This window comes from Lytechinus variegatus, chromosome 4 (assembly GCF_018143015.1).
Source record: "Lytechinus variegatus isolate NC3 chromosome 4, Lvar_3.0, whole genome shotgun sequence".
NCBI lineage: Eukaryota > Metazoa > Echinodermata > Echinoidea > Temnopleuroida > Toxopneustidae > Lytechinus > Lytechinus variegatus.
In genome coordinates, this window is record NC_054743.1 from 42,213,280 (window position 1) to 42,237,912 (window position 24,633).

The 24,633-nt window shown below is 38.0% G+C and overlaps 1 protein-coding gene across 2 annotated transcripts in view; it reads right to left on the reverse strand.

Annotated features, from left to right (window-relative positions):
* Positions 1-5,153: 5,153 nt before the first annotated feature.
* Positions 5,154-24,633, reverse strand: part of LOC121414092 (protein dopey-1-like) — a 34,765-nt gene continuing 15,285 nt past the window's right edge. Inside the window, exons 7-27 of one of the 2 annotated variants that reach the window (XM_041607153.1) lie at positions 22,976-24,008; positions 22,474-22,620; positions 21,810-22,081; positions 21,187-21,339; positions 20,255-20,358; positions 17,377-19,521; positions 16,710-16,920; positions 16,079-16,270; positions 15,544-15,669; positions 14,821-14,955; positions 13,857-14,017; positions 12,272-12,468; positions 11,587-11,735; positions 10,369-10,478; positions 9,871-10,020; positions 8,380-8,441; positions 7,930-8,135; positions 7,201-7,284; positions 6,337-6,539; positions 5,775-5,880; positions 5,154-5,495 (exon numbers count right to left, since the gene is read on the reverse strand). In XM_041607153.1, the coding sequence (XP_041463087.1) occupies positions 5,169-5,495; positions 5,775-5,880; positions 6,337-6,539; positions 7,201-7,284; positions 7,930-8,135; positions 8,380-8,441; positions 9,871-10,020; positions 10,369-10,478; positions 11,587-11,735; positions 12,272-12,468; positions 13,857-14,017; positions 14,821-14,955; positions 15,544-15,669; positions 16,079-16,270; positions 16,710-16,920; positions 17,377-19,521; positions 20,255-20,358; positions 21,187-21,339; positions 21,810-22,081; positions 22,474-22,620; positions 22,976-24,008 (6,273 nt within the window). In that variant the 3' untranslated portion in view covers positions 5,154-5,168. Of the gene's footprint in view, positions 5,496-5,774; positions 5,881-6,336; positions 6,540-7,200; positions 7,285-7,929; positions 8,136-8,379; positions 8,442-9,870; positions 10,021-10,368; positions 10,479-11,586; positions 11,736-12,271; positions 12,469-13,856; positions 14,018-14,820; positions 14,956-15,543; positions 15,670-16,078; positions 16,271-16,709; positions 16,924-17,376; positions 19,522-20,254; positions 20,359-21,186; positions 21,340-21,809; positions 22,082-22,473; positions 22,621-22,975; positions 24,009-24,633 lie in introns of both variants that reach the window. The other variant, XM_041607152.1, reaches the window with a different exon arrangement.

Consider the following 24,633-nt stretch of genomic DNA (forward strand, 5'->3'; position numbering starts at 1 on the left):
AGGAGGGGGGGGGGCTCTTTCCCGTTCTCTGTGCCCCTCTTCCTTGTAAAAAAAAAAAATGAATGTAAAGTTCATAGACCGTAGATGGTAAGAACAGCTGAAGCAGGATTAGAGCAGGAGAGAGGCAAGTGAAGGTTGGCGAGCAAGATAGCAAAATAAACAAAAGTGGATACACCTGGGGTCCGTAGCAGAGTTTTGTTTAAACACAAGTCAAAAAATCAATTGCAAGTCCCAAATGCGCGCTGTTGATTGGTTGAAAACCAAGTTGTGCATGATTTTTAGGGTTGTGATTGATTGCAACTCTTTCTGCAACGGGCCCCTGGAAGGACTAAAAAGGACACCAAAAAATGGACAAACAAACGAGATAGATCGTAGATATATCTTATCTCTAAACAAGATTTATCACTAACAAGTCACAAAGAAACACTGAAATATTATGTTTCCTTCTTTATTTCCCAATGAACTTCATTCACCATTCCAAACCTACTATAGGCAGCCACATGAAAACATTAAGCCTTTCAAGATACACAGATCCAACACATTGGACAGTTCTCACAAATATAAACGAGACAAATAATTATTCTTTTGATTTTGTGGAAAACGAGACCATAAAGCATATGAGATTTCCATGAGGCTAGAGAAAGTATATAATCTATATACACAAAATAGAAATATAAGATTTCATGTCATAGGAAGGCAAGTACATTTGTACAATCAATTTAAATAAATGTCCCAAAAGTAAATCACATACCAGTACTGACGTTTCATTGAGATCATGTATGCATATACATTTACCAACAATAAAATGAACTATATTTTTCTTCGAAACTCAAAGTTACCTGCAGAAAGAATGGAAAGCGGTAAATATTCATAAAATTCTATTCTTGGCTTAAATGATACATGTACCACTTGACGAAAATAACGTTACATGTACTCTCTACATGTACTGTATAATGTACCTACCTGTAAAATTCTAATAATGTTACTATACGGTACATATGCACCAAAATATATTCACCAATATGTACATATAAATAATATAGTCACTTTCAGTGATGAAAACTATACACCATAACATTAAAAAAAAATGTGGTGGCTTCTTTGTAGCATTCTATTATGTCTTTCCTTGCTCCAACATCATAATCACTTGCTACTTATAGAGATTGTTTTCATAAAATACGAACCTAGTAATCCTCGTGCTTCATTGTCCAAAAGGCAGATATGTTTTTGTACATAAAAACCCAAAATATAATTTTAATTATACGCTTCCATAAACAAGATCTAACATCCCATTTGTTTCATATGCATTTAAACTGTATCAAGCAAGCAGCATTTCATATAAATTGTAAAAGGCAGATAATTTTTTTTGTACAAATATGGAACCCCCAAATAAAATAAAAAAAATTTGTATAAATTGTCTTTCTTTACATCAGTTTGTTTTTCTTTTTTTTCAATGAAAGTTTTGAGTGGTAGACTCCCTAGATCAACTCTAATTATTTAACTAATTGATTACCACATTCTTGTACCTTAAAATCCCATTATCTTAAGTTTATAACAGCAAACCTAGTTTCTGTAAATAGGTTAAAAAAATCAAGTGCAGTTTGGAAGAAAAAAAAATCCCAAATTAATCTATGTGTATACTTATACCTACAAAAATAATGTTGATTTCTTTTTATTAGTTTACAAGAGATATCCTTTGTATTCATCAAAGTTATTTTGTGACATTGACTCATGCATTAGGATGGAATGATATGAATTAGAATGAAAATGAAAAGCATTCATTACAGATTATTAGTGAAAACAGCATTGTGTTATAAAAGATTTAGACATTAAAATTTTTCCTGTTACAAAATATATATTATTGTGCAAATTAAAACACAATGAAATTATCTGCACGACATGGATTAGCTTGGTCACTATGGTAATATGCTGGACATCTCCACATGGGCACGGTGGAATAGGTTCACGAAAAGGGATTAACAAATAACAGTCACATACAAACTCTCGGTTCCGTGTGGTAGATAACAAATCACTGCTCTGGTCAGATCAAGCTAGACGGAGCATGCTACCCCATCTTCATCTACGAGATGACATGTTAAATAGCATTTGCATATTGGCTCTAAACAACTTTTTTTAGTCACACTTCATTGTGCAACCCCCCCCCAAAAAAAAGTCTGAGAATCAAGTTGCTTAACTCTCAATATCAAATGCCCACATGTAATTTACTAAACCTCTTGGAAATGTTTGGTTAATTTAACAACAGTAATTGTCCACTTGTATATAGCGCTTAATGAATTGGAACATCTCTAAGCGCTTTACAGATATATTATTACCCCGGTCATTGGATCCTCGCATGCCAACATACAATGTATGCACTTTTTCCATTCCCTAGAGAGCATTCTACGACTCAATTGCTAGGCGTACTACATAGGCTTTTGCATCCTACCGGGTACCTATTCAACACTTGGGTGGAGAGTGGCAAAGTGTGGATTGACGCCTTCCCAAAGGATGCGAGGCCATGGCAGGATTTGAACATGCGACCCTCTGATTACAAGCTGAGAGTCAGAACCACTATACCACGCCGCTCTGTTAAGAGCACCTGAAATCAGTATTGGCTAAGGGCAACATTGTGAAATGAACATCAATGCTAATGGATATAATGACACAGTCCCTAGATTTGAGAAGATTGATGATAACTTAAGTTGAATGTTAGCACAAGTGCACAATGCAGACAGATAACAATTGGTAAATGTAATACCAATGACTTCATGTAACTAAAATTAAAGTGAAAAATATGCATTACAAAGTTCTTTGGCAGCATAAGACTTCAGACAATTTTTTGTGAAGTATAGATATATCACGTAAAAAATATCTCAATTAATCAATCAATCAACCAATCAATCAAGTTATCTAACAAACAGACACATATTAGGCCTTGCTTAGATCAAGTAACAGCAAATAACATTGATGATGAATTTTTAGGAATGAAATACTAAATATTTTCTCATTATCAGTAACATTATACTTAAACATGTAGAAGAAAATTGGATCAATTATTCAAGGAACTATTCAATCAAAGTTCCATACATCATTTATATCATTTGATTTGTTGGTTAATGAGAATTTGGGTACTACAGTTGCTCTAATTCTACACATTCAATGGAACATTTTTTTTTCTTTTCCAAACACATCCTAAACATGAATATGAAATAAAAATATTGCACTTCAGAATACCAGTGTTGATTAATTATGATCTAAGGTGATGATTTTTTCTCAAGGCTTTAGTATATCATCGGTGAGCTGTGAAACTTCATCTAAGAAATATGAGGACATTTGAGATACAACAGCATTTCAAAATCATGGCTGTAGTGGCAATCTCATACTGTCTAAAACAGTCTACTAGTTCCTGCATTAATCTATGTATACTTTAAATTTTGAGCAACATAGGATTTAACAGCCCACCAACGATGTTCTACAATTCATAGGAAAAACTATTGTGATGTCACAAATGGCAGACACGTGTAAATTAAGATTTGAATTAGAGAAAAGTGGATACAAGCAAATTTATTCTTGTGCAATATATTTCTAAGGCAAGGCATAATACTTTTGAATTAGTAGATTTTATAATAAATTGTAAGCTACAGAAATGTATATATCTACAAAATCTTTCAGCCTTGCCACCAAATAATTATCAGGATGCCAGTCAAATAAACTACTGGATGAAGTTTGATGAATGTGTAATGAATGAAAGTCTATCCTGTAAAGGTTTGTCAAATAAATCATTCCAAACTTTTCATACATAATTTCCAAAATTAAAATACCGACATGTTGTTTTCAACTTCAACATAAAGTACAGTAGATATTAAATTTTTTGGACTTTGTAAAAGAAAACTGTTGATGCATTATGCCCAATGCCAGATGAAAAATAACATGAAATTAAAGTCTCACATACACAAATGAAAATCCTCTCATACAAAACAAGGGGTTGTTTCACAAAGATTTAAGTATGACCTAAGTCCCACTTAAGTACCAAGTTGGGTAGGGTATGAAAGGCTTGACTGCATTGGTCAGATCGTGCCATGAGGATGCGCACTACTGCATATCTATCAATGAGATCGCGCGTTGCATATCAAGTATGCATCGGCATTTTAGTGCGACTTGAGTCATACTTTAAACTTTGTGAAACACCCCCCAGGTATCGCTGTACTTCAGGATGTTATTAGATCTTTAAAATGTGACTATTCAAAAGCATGTTCAGATTATATTCTCAAAACCTCCAGAATGCTTTGTACGTTTGTGCAGCATTTCCTGTACTTTGAAACAAGGAAGTTCCTCTGACAAGAATAAATATCAGCTGGTTGTGTCATAAATAACTATAATATAAAGGATCTCTTCCATACAACTTGACCATAACCTACATGTCGTTTTCAAAATGCAGCCATATACATATTAAATTTCTACAGGTATCTATATGCATCTATATGCTTTTAATAGGCTAGTTTTCAAATTTTATGTTTACTTCATATTAAAAAGAATCCTTGGTGACCTACATGTATGCAGGTAGTTTGTGACAGGGTTGCCAGACATATCAACAAGTGAGATTTGCTTACATGTATGCATACCAAATACCACATGTAGTGGTTTTAGTAAAAAAAAAAGTAGAATACCTTGGTATGCATTGTCTGCCAGCCATCTTTCAACAAAGGTTTCATTCTGACAAGATTGCTAATAAGTGACATTTTCAATCATGGTAACCGAGATACTCCACCAAACCAAACCAAGAACTTTGGTGACTTTGTCTGTGAGTGGATGATTTGTCAATGATGTCAACGTTCATGAAATGGTCTCTAGATTCCTGGGAATGAAACAGCTATGAATCTGTACTATTCAATATTACAGTGGATAAGGCCTATAAACCTTACTATGTTGGATGTTAACAATGAAAAGGTACAGCACATACTAGAGTGCGATTCCAGCTAAAAGACGAAACACAGACATTTGATTAGTTGCCTAATGAGATTCACTGACTGGGCCTGTAAATAAGCCAAAACAAGCCAAAAGCTCCATATGTACTGTACAATATAAAGCCTGATCAAGCCAGAACAAGCCAAAGCCCCGTGTGTACTGTACAATATAAAGCCCGAAGATTAACCAAACTTGCTTCCTCATCATGCTATAAGGAGGAAATCTCTTTCCACCAAATGCTCAATCAGCTCATCGTCAGCCATCGCAGACTGGACACCGTTCTCCTGCTTCTCCATGACGATCACCTCCTCCCCGTCGTCCCTCACATTGTTTTGCCTGTTGTCATGGCTACCAGCGGTCACGGTCAGTCCCTGGGAGGTGGTCGCAGGTCTCGAGGCGGACGGCTGCCGCATGTTGCACAGGGTATTGAAGAAAGGAAGGAGCTCTTCTACCGACCGGATGTGGTGCATGGTCAACAGGGGGCGCCCTTGGCTCGCTCTCTGCATGATGGTGTGATTCAGGCTCGGATCCTGAAATACAATGCAAGAATTTGGACTTAATGAAGCTACATGTAGCAAAAGGCTGTTAGTATCAGTTACAACTAAAGTCAATGACTTGATGGGAAACCTGAGCTGGGGCACAAAATTTTTCTGCCAAGCAAACAACCAACCAAAAAGGTCAAAGATCACTATTGCAGCAATTGCCAAAAAGAAAAATGACAAAAAAAGAGGGCAAAGGTCATATAATTACCACCCCAAAACAGGGGGTCAGGAGCTGTCTTGATCATTGAGTGAATGCATTACACCTACCTGTTTCTTCCTGGCTCTAAGTAGCTTGGTAACTCTGGCAATATGAGGTACAAATCTGGTCTGGGAATCACCTTCATTACTCTCACCAACAAATGCCCACTTGTAACTACAGGATAGAAAATATAGACAAAAAAGGGTTATTAAAGATAACCTACGGACCATATTTCATTAATAATGATAATAATAATAATTTCGTATTTTACCCAGGGCAGCCATTTCAGTTCTGAAAACTTTTCTCCCAGTGGGCCCTGCTTTACATGACGATGTTATTACCCCGGCTTGAGCATGGCTACCTTGATCCGGCGCTTGAGCATTCAAGGAATTTTTTCCTACCAGGTACCCATTCACCTCACCTGGGCAGCACATTGTTACATGTATGATCTAATGCCATTATTTGCGATACTGAATTATTTAGCAACACCGTATTCTGTATTATTATAATCAAAAGTATTGTTTTACATTGTGTTGATATTGCATTATTTACTCAGTAAAATATGAGAATAAATTCAATCAATCAATTCAATATTTCATGAAACTTGAAATTATCATCATCTAGACTTACACTTGGAACTGAGGAAGGGATTCGGAAGGCAAGCACAGTGCGAGATCAAGGAACTTTGAAGCAGCGAGGTAGAGATTAAGGAATGTCTTCAATGGGTTGCCACCGTTAGAACCAAGCTGGAAGAAACTGACCAAAGCTGACCGTTTAGAACCGTCCTGGGCATTCTTAGCCAACTGCTCCTCCATGTGAAGGAATACTTGCACCTAGAGAATCAAAACATGTAATCTTGTCAGGAGGGTATAAGAATTTACAGAACAATATCTATCTTGACATACAGTATATTCCCATGGCACAGGTTGTTAACACCACTACCTCATCTTTAGCTCAAGCTGCTGATTAACTGAAATCTGCCATAAAGTATTGGTCTTCGAATGTCCTTGAAATTACACATTTTCTACACTTATTCTAACTAATTTCACTTGTCGACTTTCTGTGACCCTCCACATACGCTAGTCCTTTACCTTTTTTCTATCATTTATCTAGAAAGGCAAACACTTCAATTTTTATCACTAATCTATTAACCTAAGATGGCGAGGCTTAGAATACATAGGGTCTCCTGCTTTAATTTGTTAATGCTCCTTTTTATTATTATTATTAAAATGTGAGGTATATGCCAACACTATTTTTTTCTAATTATGTATTATGTTTATATTGTATACATTATGGATTATCTTAAATATTGCAAACAATATAAATTTTTTTTTATAATGTATTGTGAACCCAAAAATAAAAATCAAACAAACAAACATACGAAAGTTTTCATGTGATTTATAGTCACCCTTTCAGTCACCCTGCTTCGTTCCATCCACCACTCAAATTCAATGCTAATACACAAATGTTTCTTCAATCAATGAGAGTATTTACCATTTCAGTGATCATGGTAGGCCATAGACCCGTCAGATGATGAGGTGAAACCCGAAGGAGGAGAACTCGGAAGAACATGAACACCTGTGTTTGACGACAATACAAAATAATTGCATTAAATACTTACTTTTTGCATTGAGATGTATAAATCAATGTTTTACGTGAGATTTCATCAGAGTGTCATTATTTTAAGAAAAAATAAATGGATTAAAACCATGGGTTTTAAATGTCTGCCATGGGATTAAGATATCCTCCATGAGATTAAATTTGATAAAAATGAAGAGAACAATTAAAGGAAAATAACTTCTGCAAGTTATCAAATTAGACAACAAAAAAGTTAAAGTATTTTTTTAAGTTTAATTTGTTTTGAAAACAATGAGGCTGAATCATAATAATAATGTCAAGAAATAAGATACTCAAATGCTGTTTGAAAAATAAAAATCTCATTTCTTGTCTTTATCCCCTAACAAATAAAACATTCCTTTGATATAATATTAATGTCATAGTAATGTAATGATAAAAATAATAATATCAATAATTTTAATAATAATAATGATGATGAAAACAATAATAAATTCTTGTATTGTGTGTTATCATACATGTTATACATTAATAGTAAAGGCCAACATTACAGGGTAACAGTAAAAATCAAGAAGAATCAACAATATCCATCAAATTTTCTGCAAATTGAAAATAAAATATTGAAAAGATGACACCAAGAAAACTAACCTGTTCATGAACAACAGGGCTTTGGCTCAGTCTAAGACTCTCAGCCAGCCGTTCTTGTATATCAGGTAACGATCTTACATACTGGTCTCTCTCACTGCAGAACACAACAAAGCTTAGTCTCTTTAGAAGCTGAGCTCTCTGTTCCATCTCTTGCTCCTTGCTGGCAAAGATACTCAGGGATGTGTTCTGCAAGGCTGCTACTCGAGCTGCATGGACGCAATAATTGTAGTGTGTAAGATTTGATAGCTTTACATTTATAATCAATAGGTGACTTCCAACAAAAAATCAAATACAGAAAATTTCATGAAGGTCTCACGTATAGGGGGTCGGACATGCCTATTTTCTAGAATGCCCCTTTACAAAACAAATTAAAAAAATGTAGGACGGCCATATTCTGGAGGCAATCCTGTATGATTTTGAGATACATGCATGCCAAATTGCTATACTCACTCATAAGATCTTTGAACGTTGTTCTGTCGTGTGTCATGAGATTGTCAATTATGCATCTCCACCTGGAAAATAAGTCAAGGTACAAGAAAACCATTTGTACTAATTTGTATTAAGATAATGTTAAAGGCCCGAATTCACAAAGGTGGTTTTGAAAACCATCGGTCGAACCCATGGTTTATGCAGATTTCCTGTAAAAATTACGCTTATTTACCGCGCATATTGAAAATGTCAAGTGGTGATGCGCGCTTTCGTCACAATGCGCCAATACGACGCCTGTTGCCATGGTTATGCTATTTTACTAATTGGTCCACTGTTTGAAGAGTGGACTATTAATTTAAAACAGTGGACTCATGAATAAAATAGCATACTTAACCATGGCAACAGGCGTCAAATTGGTGCACTGCATCAGCATTGAAAACTTTTTAATATACGTGGTAAATAAGCGTAATTTATACAGGAAATCTGCACAAACCCTGGGTTCAACCGATGGTTTTAAAAACTACGTTTGTGAATTCGGGCCAGTGTGGTTCAAGATGAGACTGAAGCGAGAGGTTAATCAAAGCTGTTGAATGAATTCTAATAAATGCCTGGTTTTCCTATAACAAGATGAATCGAACTGAAAGAATGAAGCATCTACAAGGAGATCAAAGGCATCATTCTCTTTAAGTTTTCCTGGAATACTGGTATTCACTATGACTTGATACAAGAGGAAGGAATCCTTTAAAGGTCAAGTCCACCTCAGAAAAATGTTGATTTGAATCAATAGAGAAAAATCAGACAAGCACAATGCTGAAAATTTCATCAAAATCGGATGTAAAATAAGAAAGTTATGACATTTCAAAGTTTCGCTTACTTTTAACAAAATAGTTATATGAACGAGCCAGTTACATCCAAATGAGAGAGTCGATGATGTCACTCACTCACTATTTCTTTTGTTTTTTATTGTTTGAATTATACAATATTTCAATTTTTACGAATTTGACGATTAGGACCTCCTTGCCTGAAGCACAGTGTTAAAATAATGGAATTCCACGTGTTCAGGGAGGAATGAAACTTCATTTCACATGACAATGACGAGAAAATAAAAATATTCCATATTTCATATAATAAAATACAAAAGAAATAGTGAGTGAGTGATGTCATCAACTCTCTCATTTGGATGTAACTGGCTCGTTCATATAACTATTTTTTTTAAAATAAGCGAAACTTTAAAATGCCATAACTTTCTTATTTTACATCCGATTTTGATGAAATTTTCAGTGATATGCTTGTTGAATTTTTCTCTTTTTATTCAAATCAAGTTTTTGTTGGGGTGGACTTGTCCTTTAATGTACTAGTAATTAAGTTTACCTGCCTTATCCCTGGCAACTTGCAGTGCTCATGGATATTACAACGTTGTTTGTGTAAATGACTAGAATCTTTTGTATTGTTCTTTCAATGCAATTCATCTGCAATTTTGCCAAGTACATATTCTCAAAACTTAAGTCTCACCCTCCTATGCAAGATGTATCCATCTGGAAGAATGAAGCATCTACAAGGAGATCAAAGGCATCTTTCTTCCAAGCTTTCCTGGTGTACTGGTAATCGCTGAGACTTGATACCAGAGAAGTGCAGGCACGGAAACTAGGCATGTTTAGGGCACTGTGAAATAAAATGAGAGTGGCAAAGTGTACATTAGAGTGAAACTTGATTATTTGACATCTGAAAATATGTCAACAGCACTACAAAACCATGGATTATGCACATTTCTTGTATAATCACGTTTCTCTTTCAGCAACCTTTGCCAATAGCATGCAATTAATTGGATTTTTCTTAGTGAACACGATGAAATAAGCATAATTATGTACAAAAGTCTATATATACTAGAGTCCACGGTTTAGTATCATGGTACAATTGAAACATCTTTCAAGATTACAGGCTAATATCTATGGTGGGGGGGAGTAAAAAACAAAACTAGATATGAAGCTCGTGAATGATGGATAGACGTACCTATGGTTCTTGAGGTATGGTGTAACATTGTGCATGATTGATGTTAGGAGAGGGACGACCTTGTCTTTCTCATCGCTGCCATACACCATGTCTAGTAATGGAGCCATCAACTGTTACAAGAAATAAATATGTGCGATTAAAATTAATAAAATAATATAGGATTTATAGAGTGCATGTATCCACCTTGCTAGGTGCTCAATGCACTCCTATATTACCCCGGCTAAGCTAGTCTACCAGATCCGGTGGTCACAGCTTTTTTGGGAATAAATTCCTGCCGGTACCCATTTACCTCACCTGGGTCGAGTGCCGCACAATGTAGGTAATTTTCTGGCTGAAGGAGAACACACCATGGCTGGGAATTGAACCCCCGTCCCTCACATTGAAAGACGAAAGTCTTAACCACTACACCACGACGCCCCCGCAATATTGACCTCACAAATAGTCTGCTACACTTTTCTGATAAACTACTCTCCTAGGGCCTGTAAAACAAAGCTTAGCAATCATCATAGGACTTTTTACGATTGATTGCATTGACTAAAACGTACAATTAATCGTGAAAATCAAGCGTAATATCAATCGCTATTAAACCATTGAGTTATGGGACCCAGGTATTTCATGGCCTACTGTGGTTGATTTTTCACTTGCTCTTAGCCAATCAGATGTAAGGATTTCAGTAGCTTATAACATCTGGGGCCCACTTCATAAAATTTGTTTGAATAACAAATTTGCAACAACAGTTTTAAGCTACTGACTAATATTATGATTTGATTGGCTGATGGTGAACTTGTTATAGAAATTGAACATTAGTCATCATAAAAAATCTCTCTGAAACAGGGCCCTGTTGGTGAAAATCACAGACAAAAATTTTCATGAAATGCCTCCATGATGTGAAATATATCTGTTTAGAGACTATTGAAATCTGATAGTCAGCAATTCCATATGGGTGACGTAATTCTGTGAACACTTTTTGTTAGTGTATACGCACCCCCTTTGTACATGTATCTTGCCATCTATTTACCCCTGAATCAAGATGATGATGTCTGTCCAATAATGTGAACATTGTCTGTCAAATAATACAATATTGTGGTAATAAACCATCATGGTTATGGCACACGGTTTGAGGACTTACGGAGAATACAAGAAAATGGCTTCTGAAATTTGCTTGATTTAATTTTACTACCATCTGCTTAATATTAAAAACAAATTCAAGATCTTTACCTCAGCAAGCAGAGTGAGAGCTTGAACGCTGTACTGTGAATAGGACTGTTGTGCAGGTGGGGTTGTGATTGGGGGTGTGGTCAACGGACTGTTGCCATTATTGACAGCGCCCTCTGTAGGTGATTCTGGACCAACTGCTGAATCTGAGGCTGAAAAGGAGAAACATGGGCAAAGTGATGGATGAATTTATAGTTTCAGGGAGCCAGGTGGGTGTTTCACAATCCAGTTTGTTACGCACAACTGGAAAATATACGACTGGTTGAGTAAGATTAATGCCATACCAAAAGACCTTCAGGAGATCAGCCAACGCCAACCTGTACAGTGCATTCAACTTTCTTTCTTTTTTTTGGCAATGCAAGACCACTGTTTTATCAACTATGTCTCCATGGTGTTTTGTTTTCATAATTGTCTTTCACATTTGTGTTCAACCACAACCGATGTAGAATCAGTCCACTAGTGAACCTGTTGGGTGTTTCAATATGCTGTTTGTAAGATATGATGGACTTCCAAACAACTGGTAATCGTTTCTTAGGTTCTTCATCACCACCAATAAACTTTTGATGCACACAAATTAACGCAAGATAGGATCACCGGTCGTTCATAAAGTTACTAATAACTTACGAACAGCTTTATCGAACACCAATCTGCAAATTGAAGATTCCCTAATAAGGGGTAGTTGACCTACCATCAGCATCGGATTCTGAGATATGTGAAGCATTGATCTTGACAGAGACATTCCTCCGGAGCCACGTAGTCTGTTCCAGTGATGACCCTGCTATGGTGTTGGCTGCTTCCATCAGGCGTTGGCTGATCTCCTGAAGGTCTCTCTGATCCTTGCGCTCTTCAAATGGCAGAAGCTTGTGGACGATTTCATTTAGAATTCTAAGCATGAAGGAATGAAATTACACTGTTCAACATCACATGTTATTATCTATATAGGGTGTTTAACGATGCATCAAAAATTCATATTTTCATCCGCTTGATTTTTCCTGGGTTCCATGACATTTGCTCATGGAACAATTACTCTGCTTTAAATTCCACATCCTTATCGAATGACTAACTTCAACCCTGGATTTTACACTAAACCTTACCCTAAACCTAACACTATAAAACCCAACATAAAATCCTACAACAACCCTATTTCTCAGACGAAATAAAGCCTGGAGCAATTATAGTAGAAACAAATGTATCACCTTTGCCTGTGCAGTACGAGAGAATATTGCACAAAGCACCAAAATCTGATGAATATCCTATTGGGTACTCTGTATAGATCTTGATTCCACATTGAAGAGTCAAATGCACATGAGCGAAATATATTACATGTACGAGCACAATAATCAAATACACTGCAATGCAAAGCATTGGGTGCAGTGATACTAAATGATGTCATGGAGATCTACATGAAAGCCACATTTCTTATAAAGTGAGGTCATATTAACCGATTGTAATGAGCAACACGATTTGTTTGAGGGAGAAGATATATAAGAACAATTATACTGGATGGCTCTATTTCATGGAATACCAGGGCAATGTCTTCCAAAGAGTTATGATTGATCCGATCAATCGTAACTCTATGGAAATCGATCAGTGTCATGATTATTTTTGACAAAGAAATTGCACAATGTCCTCTGTATGCAAAGAGAAGTGCAGTGAATTTTCAAGAAACAATGAATGCATGAATATACATCATACATGTAGCTAGAAAATATTTTGAACATGCATAATAGATGATGACGTTGCTGGCCGTCCATAGTTACGATTGATCGGATCAATCATTACTCTTTGCAAGATGGGGCCTTCTTGAAACACCTAATATCCCATTCTGAGCCACTTGATATCAATTAGATAATGATTTTGGGATTGACCAGCATATGCCGATGTAGAGTACACTTCCATTCAGTTCAGTGGGGCATGGCAACCCGTGAATTTGACCATGACATTGTTTTTTTTTAAATCAAGCAATCAAATCATTGATATCAAGCCAAGAGCAATTGTCGAAGGAACTAAAGGTTGTGTCACCGTTTGTAATAAATGTACAATTTTTGTAACAAATTTACCATCAGCCAATCGGGTTGAAGGATTCCAATAGCTTTTACATGTTCATGTAACTCTTATTGCACATTTGCAACAACAAATGCACAAATCAATTTCTGTAACAAATTTAGTTTCATCCAATCAGATTGAAAAATTTCAGTAGCTTTTAACTGTTATCGCAAACTTGAAACCCTAACAGGTTTTATGAAATGCCCCCCCCCTGGTATGACACCTACCCAAGGAGTAAGAACTGTGCAGGAGCAGAAAGGTTGAGTTGTAGAGCATCCTTGAGCAGTCCTAGGATAGATGGCCAGGAGTCCCTGAGAGGAGCAACAGCCATCTTCTGTACATAGGCATAGAGGAACTGTAGCATGCTAACTTCTAGGCCGGGTTGGTTCTACAATCAAGTGAAGAACACCATAATATTAATAATAGTTGCTTTTATATAGCGCTTAAAGAGAAATGCCAGTAGTTGCAATAAACACTGATTTCATGAGAAAGTCTGTAAAACCAGGTTTAACTGTCAGTATATCATTGAGGATCTAGATCTGGTACAGTAACATAAACTGAACTTTGTGAAATCTTGAAATCTACGCCGAAAAATATTCACACTGAAGATCACCAACACAGATAGGCACACGAGGGACAGTGTATTATTATTGCTGGAATAAAGACCGACGGAAGTGACCAAATCCACGCTTATTTTGCTTATTTCTCAGCAATTACACAATTTCTTCCAGAATCCTTTGGTACATATTTTTTATTCATACAGACACTTGGGTGGTCATTATATTAGATTCTGTAAAAAATCATTTTGAGATCGTTACCAATACTGGAATTTATCTTTAATACTCTGTGTTTCTAAGTGCTTTATATTGGAATCATTATCAATGGATCCTGGTATGCCCGCAAACACAGCTTGCAATTTCTCTACTTTCTGGGGAGCATTCCAAGTTAAGAGTTCCAAGACTCAATTGCAAGGCCTACTACAAACATGCATGCTTTGACGCCTTGCAAAAGTGCTAAGCCGCGGTGGGATTTGAACACAAGGCGAGAGTCAGAACCGCTACACAACGCTTCCAAAATTCTACAGACTTTGCACAGATATACATGTAGGAATAGACAGGTTAAAATGAAAATAGAATATTCCAATTTAATACGGATGCTTGGTAGGTGTCTTAACTACAGTATCCGCCTCACCTTGTCTCTGATTGTAAAGGGTGGTGCCTTGAGGACCAGTTTGATGGTCTGTACTAGGGTGTCAGTTGGTAGGGCTTTGATAGCACTCACTAACTGGACCAGGACTAACTGTTCATTAGATGGCTGGGCCAAGACCTGGGAAGAAAAGTGGCAAATGATATAGAAACAATTCATCAACTACATCTTCAGAGATTGTCAATTATCTTCCCCTTGTTTTTAAGAATGTTCTTTTGCCTATGTCCAATGAAAGATCCAAGTAATTGTAGTTATCATTTTACAGTAAAACATCTGTGGTGCAGGATAGATTGTACTACTATTTTAACATTGATTATAAATTTGTATTTATCAGTAATGATAGCTTTGTGAGCTTTGTTCATTTGTATTAAATTCAAATTTACAGAAATAGAAGCATCCTCGTAGGGGTGTTGCAAGTAAATGTTTTGCAATCAATTGAAAATTTCTTGCTGCAATTTTACAATTGAAAAATCAAATCTTGTTGACCGCTTTATCTGAAAAGTCCTGTTTTATCAGCCAATTAAAATCTCGATAAGGTATCAGATCTGACAACTTGTCAGACAAAAATACTGATATAATGCTCCCCAGCAATCAATTGCAAATTTGCAAATACTAGCAAGACATAGGATTAATGTGGGACCCCCAAAAAGATAATCTATTGTTCGCAATTTTGTTGCAACACTCCATTTGTGAAAACACCTTTATCACCTTTCCCTTTGGTGGTTTATGCCTGCGTCTGCTATCGCTCCAGACGACTCCTACAGCTGCTAGAAGATTGGTAGAGTGATGCAAGGCTATGGGACTCAATAACTCCATGATCTGCTGTCTTACAGCCTGTAAAAAAAAGGAGAAAGAAACCCAGTCAGAAACAGTTCTTGCATGTTTTGCATCTTATCATTGTAGAAGTTTCTTGATTGACTTCGCGAAGAGATGGGTCATTTGACAGCTTAGATTAAAGATAAATGCCAGTGGTGGTGGAGATTTAAAAATGAGTTTGTACAGGATCCGATAAAATTACCACCAAAGTGTCTGCATGACTTGTATGAATAAAAAATATGTGCTAAAAAAATATGAAAGAAATTATTGCATAATTCCTGTAATATTAAAACTCCTCCAATATTGCAAATTTAGCCAGTAGGTTGAGAAAAGTAGCCCCCGAAATTTTTATTCCAATATATTTTTTTGCCTTAACCATGATCGTATATAGATATTTTATGAAATTGTCTCGTTGAAGTTCACTTGCCTTTGGTGTTCCCATACTATAGGAAGGAGTCTCTTGATTCTTCTCCTGATCATCTCGACCGAGTTCAGCGCTCTGCACTGCACTCCATAGACGGGATATACTGGCCATGATCCTGGGTAGCATACCGAGCAGTCCTTTCCTGGCCTCGGTCTTCGGGCTGCTCATCGGGCCACTGGTTGGTGTGGAGGCACCCTGAAAAGGTAAAAAGGCAAAGTGTAACAAAAAACCTTTCATAACAAACTAAACACTGGGCATCATGGTGTGAGCCTATAATCCAACTTATATTGGGGAAGTTACAAATAGACACAGATACACAAAGATGTCGCAGGACACGGCTCGTGTGGTTTAATGGTTAGAGCATTGGACTCATAATCCCAAGGTTGTGAGATTGAATCCCTACTCTGCCATTGTCTCTACTTTGATAAACAGGCCTGAGAGTAATGTATCTGTCGTCTATAACGTCAGCCACTATCACTGATTAACCTAGACGTAAAATGTTTCCGAGGTAATTGGTTACATACCAGCTTGGCGTTTACCCAGCAAAACGCTGTCCTGCCGAGTTCCTACTGGAGTTACCATAAACAGAAACAGGAATATACAAAAGTAAAGGTAAAGATAGATGATTACTGACCTTAGTTTTATCTCTTGTCAGAGCACCAATCAAACTGCTGAAGATCTGAGCTGTTGGAGTGGATTCGCTCTCATTGACTGGACTGGACGCACTGTGTCTGGATGTCATCGATGACAGGCTCGATGACGACTCCAGCAAGCAGAAGTGGCAGATGTTGGTTAGACCTTCAAGCATGGTAATCACATGATCAGGGGGAAGGTCTTCCTTGTCACTGCTGAAATGATGGAGAAATATTCAATAATTTGTCCTTCATTTATCACTTGCATACAGGATACTAACATATGTACATAAAGAATTATGTTCTCAATCAAATTTGTGTGCTGTGTATAGTTTAGCGTAACAAGCATTTGGGGAATCAATAGATAAAGTTAACTTCAAGTGGAATTCAACAAGGTACATACAGGTAATGACAACTATGAAAGTACAAGTACTTTTAATCATTTCAAAATTGAGTTGAACATCTACTAATACTATTTGAATTATTGATGGCCTAGAATGAAGCTCGACTACATGTACACTTAATATATTCAGGCAATTACAATGAGCTTGACAATGATGTCTCAACAGAAATTGTTATAAAAATTATCTATATCTTTGACTATTCATAGATTGTATCAAGGTCACTTCAACCACTTGCTGATATGTATGATAACATATTATGTTTTACCTTTTACTGTTCTCTTGCATTTTGTAGACACCAGCAAGGGATTCCAGATTACGACATAGTTGACTTGTTAGGGGGATTCCTAGCTTAGGGAGACCTCTCTCCAAGTAAGGTAATGAGTCTGTTATGAGGGCTATCCAGTGCCGGTGCATGTTGGCATTATGGTGCTGCTTGAGGGCAGTTTGAACCGCAGTCAAGAGAAGACCCTGACAGGACAATCGCTCTGACTTGAGGAAGCCCATTGCAGAGTTCTGGGTCTGGAACTTGAGATGGCGGTACTCCCATTCCCCATCGTCCGTTCCTGCTGTTGTTTCTAGCGAAGAATCCCTGAGAACAAAGAGGTGATCTTCCAGAATAATGATGGTTAGGACCAGTTTCAAAAGTTGAATCTGGAAAGTTTGGGCACCCTCTGTGAGGAGTTCTGGACAGGAATCCTGTATGATTGTCTTGTCCTTGTCTGGAAGTGTAGACTTGGACTTCCTTGCACCATACACCGATGCTAGCAGACAGTACACAACAGCCTTCTGGACTTTGCACCTGACAAGGAGGTCACTGATAAAGGTTGCTAGTCCTCTACCACCATTCTTAACAACATCTACTAGTTCAAACAAAACATGCTGGAGGACTTCCATGCTTGCTGTCTGGACATCCCGGTTCCCAAGAGCATCTCTCTCTGTGGCACGGCCATCCTGCGGGTAATAGCTTCGCATGAAGTACACACAGGTGAGGATAAGAACCTCAAGATAGGTGGTGCTCCTGAAACTAAGAAGTGCTTCTTGCTCCAGCTGAGTGTAGAAATCCCATCCCGTGATGCAACGCTTATGGCGGGCAAGTAGCTGTTGGAGCTTGATCAGCTGGGGAGTGTTTGTACTGCTGATATTCGTAGATGACATTGCACAGACAAACTGCCGAGGGCATGCATGAAGGATTGATTTTAACCTAGCAAGAACATGCAAGATTTGCTCTTCATCATACACTTGAACGTAGAGCAGGATATGCTGCTGGAGCGGATGCAAGGAAGTCAGTTTCGACTCTGGCAAAAGGCGGATGCGTTTCTCATCAAATGCTTGACAGTATTCCTGAGGATATCTCCAAGTGATTTCTGAGTCACTTGTTGGTTCAGTTTCCATGCCTGACATGACCCCTTCTAGATCGTCCAACATGAACTCTTCCGATCCTTTCACAGGGGAGGAAGGTGCAACAGGACCTCCTTTGGCTCTCACATAGCCTTTAGAACTATGGTGGGTACTTGCTGGTGGTGAGGATACAGGGGGTGCTCGTCTAACGGTAGCAGAATCTGATTCATCAATTTCCTTCTCTTCAATGTTTGAAACAACCTTATCCACTAAGGCATACAGAATACTTCTGACAGCATCCTCTATTGATTCATCTACCTCTTCATTATACACATAAGAAGGTTCATCATAGCCGTCGCTGACTGATAGGTCATCAGTGCTTCCCTCTCCACTACCTCTAACCGGAGTCGCAGTGTCTGAACCCGAGTCTGTCTTCTTATCTACAGCCACCTTCCCTTTAGTACTGATGCTTAGCTTGGATTTATCCCCAACATTTGTCCCACCAGAAGTCCTCCTGTCTGATGACCTATCTGCAGCCTTTGAGGTTGGTGCACTGGCATCACTATCAGAATCACTGAAGGATGCATGCGCACTCATACTCATCGGATTGATAGTCACACTGAGGGGCTTGTGATGGAAATCTGGTGGCTGGCTGAATCGTAAACCAAGGTTACTCCGCGTCACAAAGTTCATCTTCTCATCGACGCTCGTGCAGGCAAAGACGGGATCCTGCTTTCCAGCGTTCATGACAAACTTCTGCTCTCCGTCTTTCAAGACATAGAACTTGATCTCCCCGTCGACGGAGCCAATACTGTAGATACGATTCTCGATGCTGTCAAGGTGCTGCTCTCGCTCACGGAGTTCCTCCTCCATCTGCTTCCTTCGCATGGCATCCGCTCCAAGGAACTGAACAGATGCCCTGGCTGTTGCAGGGTGTAGCAGGACTAAAAGAATCGGTTCAAGGAGCCTTGCTATGTCACCACGGTTGATGGCATCCAAAAGCCAGCTCTGTGTGGTAGAACGTATCATACTGCTAGGGTGTTCCATGCTGTCAAGGACCACTAACAAGGATCTGTGAGAACAGAATCACAATATTACAATGAAAACTATCAAATTGCCACGCAAGGAATTCTACCGAGATGATAGGACTGTGCATATGTCTAACATGCATGCATTTATGGACAAGTGACAATTACGTTTTCAGGATATGCTTTGAACTGCAACATCTCTCCTATAAGGCAATTATAATTCAAATCATTTTAAGAACAACAAATTATATTGAACAGTGTTTATGTACCACTACAATAGATTACAACAGATTATGTTCATCTCATATCATGATTGTAATGGCATATGCAGGTGTATTGTTTTTGATATTCAAAATCATCTTGAAAAGTCATACATATGTTTTATGTTATGGAATTCATGGTAACTTGCCAAACAAAATAACTGCAAATAAAACAATTATCGAATAACTTATATTTACAAAACATGAAAGATAAAAATCCATATTCTCTTGTCCGAAATGAAATCTGAAAATAGAAAAACTCTGAAAATTCTTTTTGCCCAATTGATTGTGGGCCAAACAGCTACATGTACCATGCAGCATGAGATCTAGCTATAGCCCATCTTTTAAATGTCTTTTGGTTTGACACCACTGGGTTTGAACTACCGACCACACGGTTGTGAGACGGATGCTCTACCGATCCAAAGCACCGGTTAACACATACCAGTTCAGCCAATATTATACATCAACCAGACATGCATACAGTCTACCAGCAAGAAAATGATGGTTTGTGTCTTACCTATCAAATGTCCTGATCTTTGAAGCAGGGCTGCTTGATCTTATCTGACTTCGTATCAAGTGCCACAGTAAAGCAAATTTAGTATGAGCTTCCAACGATCCAGTCTGCAAGAAATCAAGTGATATAGTTGGTCATTTGGAACTTACCATCAAATACAATTAATTTTTTTGTAGGACATCAATGTTATCAAAAAAACATGCATGATGACTGCTACACGATACGCACTTTTATTACTCTGTTACTATGCCAAGTTTTTAATGTTTATATCAAATGAGGCTAATAAATGAATTTTAATGCTTTTCATGAGGCTTCTGCACAAATGCACAAGAGAAGGCCAAACTAGTAATGAAAGTACAAAAGAACTATACAAGACTGCCGCCTTTCAAAATAGTATCCATAAGCTAAAAAATTTATTGCCTAAAGTCAGCACAATATTTAGTGTTGCCTGAAAAAAAAAGAATGCAGATTTATTCATTACATGAATATGGAATAGGTCAAAGGCCACACAAAGTTTGAGGGATAAGGGTCTGATCAACATAAACTTTAAGCATTATTTATGGAATGCTATCAAAATGCATACATTGGGATATTGCACACAAAAAAATTGTTCAATGGTATATTACTGTTCAAACTTAAGTTTGTGATAACATGCATTTTTATATCCTTTCTATTCATGTATCTTCTTTGTAGTATATGTATACACTCTATTTAACTTGTGTTACATTTGTATGTTTCTAATAAGATGAAGGGGGTAAAAATTGCTGGGATCGTACAAAACATCAGCTAGATAATACAGTATCTAGACAACTGTCTAGCAATTTTCCTCCAAATTTGAAATTTCAAGGTCGCCTCACCAACATAAAATCATGAAATGGGACCATGTAAAACCAACCTTGATATTATTTGATTACTAATTACAGTTCATTTCTTACCGTTTTGCTCTGGACCAGTGAGTTGCCAATGATGTCTTCACAGATGTAGGCATCAGGTGTAGCATTGTGAAGTTGATGAAGCAGATCTGCGCTGCGGGAATGGTAGACTGGTGTCTGAGGGCTCATGTGTGACCAAAGACATACTGCAACTCTCTATGGAATAGCAAATAGAAAATGGTAAATACAGAGTTTGCAGTGTCCTTTCTAGATCTGCACCACAGGAATGGTGCAATGGCGTCATATATGTAGGGCTCAGATACAAGCAGAGACAAACTGAAATTCTCAAAAAGTTTAGTGAACAATTTCAAAGGCTAATATTTATCATCTCCAGGGTGATTTGCCCTAAAAGGAATGGCCCAGGCTGGAAATATTTATATCTCAATAAATATAGTAAAATTCACAGAGCAAAAAAAAATCATAGATCTTTTCAGCCCAGACCATCCCTTTAAATGCCCATGGAAAATACTGAAATGATTTGCCTGTAGCAGTTAGACAGTCTCCATCACGAGCAATTTTCAGAAACGCATTAAAACTCTGTCTTTTTTGCAGTTTGAAGTTTCAAGCTTGAATCCATTAAGTGAAAAGCGCTTCGAGCCGAAGGACAACAAATAAGACCTCTGTACCTGGAAAAAGCTGGAGCTGTAGTTGAGGCACTCCAAATGTTTAGATGAGATAGCTGGGATGAGTACTACTGATATAGTCCCTGACTCGGACCTAGGTGAGTTGGGTGGATTGGGTAGAACCAGCTTACTATCTGAACTTGACATGACTGACTTGGTCAAGGTAATGAGCTCCAGAACCGTTGAGATGGCCATGGTCTGGGTGTCAAAGTCCTTGAGGAAGCAGCAACAGGTCAGAAGGTTCTGTAGCCAGTCTGGTAGGCCTAGCATACTCCCTGTAGTAGGAAATTGAAAACATATAAACATGTATGTGGGACTGTATAAATGTTTTCTACAATGTACACTGTACATTCTTGAATGTATAAACTGACTAATAGTCACTTTTGACTAATAATAAAATCAGAGAAATAATAAGCAATTCGTTTTTGTTAAAGGTGTCAAGTTACTTAAACCAATGGTTCGTAGGCCAATATGTACAAGAATGTCTGATCCTTATATCGAGGAACTTTGTTTCTGATTCCTAGTTCAAATGATAGGTTGTAATGCTCTCAAATTATCTTGGCTTGAGCAGTTCATAAAGTCAATTAAGAATGGAGAAAAAATAGGAAAAAAGTAGATTATAAATTGAATTGCTCTGCAGGTATATATAAGGGTTGCAAGATCTCACCTTTCATTCTTGGTGCCTTGAGTAACGATGCTGAGATGGTCTCATTGCAGTACATTGGAAAGCAAGCAAACTCAACCAGTAGATTGCATGCTGTACTGAATGCCTGACATAGCACCTTGGATGAGGTACAACTGATAGTCACATCGACTTCATAAGAAAAAAATATAACATTTTGACTATTAAAAGAAAATATCAATTTCACACAGATTTCATAATAAATTTATTGTCAAACATGTAATACAAATATAAATCAAGAAATATCTAAAAGTATCAATTTAATTCAATTTATCAAATATCTAAAAAAAAATCAATTTTAAAATCACTATTCATGTATCAGTATTTTAATCATAAAATATTCCCTTGCTATCATCCTAAATCAAAATCACAAACAGAAGGAAAAACAAAGAAATTCTGTGTTTACAACTTTTAGAATGTGATAATTATAACAACATTCCAAGGGCCAATAGACATAGAATTATTTAAGTACACTGAATTTGCTCACCTAAATACTGCCTGGCAGCCTCATCACTTGTCAATGCAGAGTCTGTTCTTGTCCTGACATCTTCAACCTTGTCACTCTTTGGTTTCCAAGGCAAATCCTCCCAGGATTTCCTCTTCTTCTTTTTACCAACCTCTGTCTCATCACTGTCTTTGTCTAAAGCATCACCACTCTCTTCTTCCCCATTCTCAGAGGGGTCTTTGTCAGGGGGAGCAACGTCACCAACCTGAAGCTTGGTCATGCACGACTTCACGATGTCCGCGTTTGGCAAGATCTTCTTGGTGATCAGTTTTGCAAAGAAAGTCTGGAAACACTGGACGCAGGCCTGCATCAAAAACATGGGAGGTCCATCCTTCTCACTCTCGCTGTTCCCCAGAGAAGATATGCTTGGATTAGGCGGTTTCCGGTCCTTTGCCTTGGCTTGTTCTGGAGTGTCCAAAGGCTCCTCCAAGAGGGAGTCCTGCCTGCTGCTAAGGCTTGTGGGACGGCGCAGACGGGTGGGAGGAGGGTTGTTCTCGCTGAACTTTTGAGGTTGCGAGGAAAGGCGGTCAAGCGATTGCACTGTCCCTAAGTCATCATCATCACTATCCTTATCTTTTGCATCAATAAGCTTACTACTCTCATCATCTTCATCCTCCTGGTCTTGGTCCTGCTTTTCCCCTTCCTTACCCTGCTTTGGTTCTTCTACACCCATCCCTTTTCTTTCAGACTGGTCAACTTCTCTTCTATGGACAGAAGCACCTTGTTCGCCTTCACTACGTTCATCTTCTATGACATCATATCCATTCTCTATCCCCTCCAACTGCTTCAGGAGTGCTTGAGGAAGCTGTTCTGGGTCAGCATGCGGTATCAGTCCAGTCTTGGGCTCAGGACTGGTCACCATGGATGGCTGGACTTTGGTCAGCAGTTTGAGGCACAGTCCAAGGGCATGGTGGATGTCACTCAGGTCCAGGTAGCCACAGTAGTTGGTCAGAGTCATGATTATCTTGCACAGGAGCTGTGGAAGGTACTCTGTTGGGGTTTCGGGGTATGTTTCCTGTATTAATAAAGAGGTTGTGGAATTAATAATTAAAAATGGCTGAAAAAGCAGCTCTAAATTAATCTACCGTAAGTAACGGTGTATTAACCGCACCTTTTTCTCGGCGGGATAGAAGCAAAAGTCGGGGGTGCGGTTTATACACGGTGACGGGTCTGAGCCGGCCCGCCGTAACCCTTCCCGTACATGTACGATGTCTGCCAGTTCACAACACATCGAGTGGCCGGGCGTAGCCGCCCAGGCAATGTCGTTTAGAGGGGTATGAGCCGCGGGTAATGGGAAGCGATTACCGGTATTACGATCTTAATTAAATGTTGTCCATAACAAACGCACCCACCTTCATGACACTAATTTTGACTTTATTCTCGATTCAAAGTAGTGAAGTTCCCTGGCTAATTTAAAAGAGACGCCAAGCATACTCGGTAATATTTTGTCACCGATGAGCGAGAGTTGAGTGAGCTTAGATTGCTTTGTAATGTGGTTATAGTGCGACTTAAGCTGGCGCTATTCAAAATCCTGTTTCGCGCCAGCTTTTTTTTTTCCTTCCTGTTTGCTTTTCATAAGATACCATGTAAACCACGCACGAGGGAGACGGCATGAAGCCGTAAAAAACAACTGGAAAAAA